The sequence below is a fragment of the Montipora foliosa genome, chromosome 6 (assembly GCF_036669935.1).
Source record: "Montipora foliosa isolate CH-2021 chromosome 6, ASM3666993v2, whole genome shotgun sequence".
Taxonomy (NCBI): domain Eukaryota; kingdom Metazoa; phylum Cnidaria; class Anthozoa; order Scleractinia; family Acroporidae; genus Montipora; species Montipora foliosa.
Window position 1 is genome coordinate 58,493,584 of NC_090874.1, and position 2,500 is coordinate 58,496,083.

The 2,500-nt window shown below is 38.7% G+C and overlaps 1 protein-coding gene across 2 annotated transcripts in view; it reads left to right on the forward strand.

The window, feature by feature from the left end:
* The window catches only part of LOC138007928 (cathepsin L1-like), a 13,690-nt gene that overhangs the window by 9,898 nt on the left and 1,292 nt on the right, over positions 1–2,500 (forward strand). For both annotated transcript variants that reach the window (XM_068855060.1, XM_068855061.1), the window contains exons 4-5: positions 824–927; positions 1,282–1,414. In XM_068855060.1, the coding sequence (XP_068711161.1) occupies positions 824–927; positions 1,282–1,414 (237 nt within the window). The remainder of the gene's footprint in view (positions 1–823; positions 928–1,281; positions 1,415–2,500) is intronic.

The window sequence follows — 2,500 nt, forward strand, 5'->3', positions numbered from 1 at the left end:
ACTTCTTCAAAACGCGCTCTCAGACGCTTGAAAACACGCCATTAAGGGTGTAAGCAAGGAAAACGCCCGCCAACGTCAACTAAAACGTCACTCCAAAATATAACTTAGCTCTGTCGCAAGTATTTGGTGCAATTATTTCGTCTTGTTCACGTTGTTCAGTACGGGCGAACTATCATGTAACTGGATGGGTACGAACGTTTTTAAAGGGAACCTCCACTCCGACTAATAAATAATTTTAAACCGAACAAAATAATGTTTGCAATCAAATTTTATCGACAATTTTCTTCAAAAAAGTGTTTGTATCGAAAAATGTGAATTTCAGAATCACTTATTTTCACTTTCAAATTTCCCGAGCGCCGCCATCTTGAATAATCAGTGTCGTGGTTGCCCAAATTGTTTAATCAACAAAAGGGCAACTACAACACGTCACAATTATTCACGATGGCGGCCCGGGAAATTTGAAAACCAAACCGAGCGTTTTTGAAATTTATTCATTTCAGATACTTCATTTCAGATTCTTTCATTGGAAAAAATGGGAACAATGTTTATTGTAAAATTATGTTCTGTGGTTTAAAGTTATTTTCTTGTTTTAGTGGAGGTTCCCTTTAAAGTAAACGTAGAAAGTGAATGGCTCACTATGCTCACTTCGTCGTCAAAACCCCAAATTTGGTGATTTGCCGTTGTTGTTTTGTGGAGTACGGAAAAGAAATTTGTGCCGCACGTGCAGAACGATTATTTTTCCTTTTTTAACCAACAGGTGTTGCTGCTTTCTGCGACACTGTTGTCGTTGCCGCGTTGCTTAAACTCTCTATTTGCTCTCCAGGTACATCATAAAAAACGGAGGGATCGACACCGAGGCAGGCTATCCACATCCTTGCAATAAGTCTTGCTGTTTTCTCAAGGACAAAGTGGGCGCTACTATTACTGGTAAAGCATTGATGCATGGAGATTGCAGTGGTTATCAATAAAGTTTTAGCCTCAGACGGAAAACGGAAGTGAACATTTCGTGATTAAGAAAAAAATAATGCCCTCCGTCTAAGCCAAACAGCATTCAGTAATTTTGCCCCGTATGTGACTACTTTGAATCAGTGGTGCGAGACGCATGCAATTTCCAAAAACGATTTCATAAATTTATAACCTTTCTTTTGATCACAACCTTTCCTGAATCCCTTTCTTGCCTTTCTAATCACAAAGGCGCTTAGCTTTTGATATACTCTAAACTGTGACAACGATTCAATATGGAAGTACTCGAATATCAACATGTCTTTTATCATCATTTAGGTTACGAGGACATCCAGCAAGGAAATGAATCTCAGTTACAGTACGCTGTAGCCACAGTTGGTCCAATTTCTGTCGGTTTTAATGCGGGTCTCTCCTCATTCCAGTTTTACAGCGGTGGAGTCTATGATGACCCGTGAGTGTTGATCAATGAATCTCATCCTCGTTCCCTCCGTCCACCAACGACGAATTCCGTCTAGATCCGTCTTTCCACTACCGCCATCTATGTCATTAGTCATCATCATCATCATCATCATCATCATCATTTTTTCGTCATTGTTAAATTGGCGAATATAAAAGTTCATTTACAACAACAACCGCTTTTATTTGTACTCGTAAAATTATAACAAATGAATGAAATAACGAAAGGGTAGTTTACTTCAATATAAAATGAAGTGCGAGAACTACTGGAACCTGGCACCCATCGAAGTGTAATAGACGTAAATAACATGAACTAAAGGGTGGTTGGTAAATTCTTTCTAAATGAGAACATAGTTAATAGAGGAGACTGGTTTTGAAGCTCGGCAAACACTAAAATAGCGAACAAAGAGGCCAAGATTTAGTTTGGGAAGTCCACGACCGTGCACAATCTTTTGTTTTGCACTCATACACTATGCATGATTTACGTAAGCAACTTTTTGCTATTGGTTAGTTCCTCAGTACGGAGTAAACAACTATTGTGTTTTGTGCACGATCAAGGCCCAAAACAGAGAACAACAACCTACAACAAAGAAATATGTTGGGTTTCATAACCATTTCCCTCTATTAACTATGATGAGAAGAAGCGGCTTGTATTTCATATACCGGATCCAAAATAATTTAATGTCCATAAAACAAAAGAACAAAGCGAACACAACAACACCTAATCAGCAAGGCTCAATAGGAATAAAAATGGATCTTTCGTCCTCCACCATTTTAAATAGTCTGGTATATGAAAGCCCGGGGGGGGGGGGACTCTCCCATATGAAACAGACGGGGATGCTCGTCAGAAATTTTGAATTTAACCCCTAAAGGAGACCAATCTAGGCGTGGCTTAAGCAAATTTTGACCCCTAAAAGAGACCGTTTAAAAACACAAAAATACGACACGCAATGAGTTTTAATGATAAAAAGGCATAATCATCGAATGCTTTTATCTAAAAAGAAAATTTAAAAGGAAATTTGACTTCTGTTTCTCTTCGCGTAATTCTGTGTTACTTCGCGGAACCCTAAACGAGACCTTG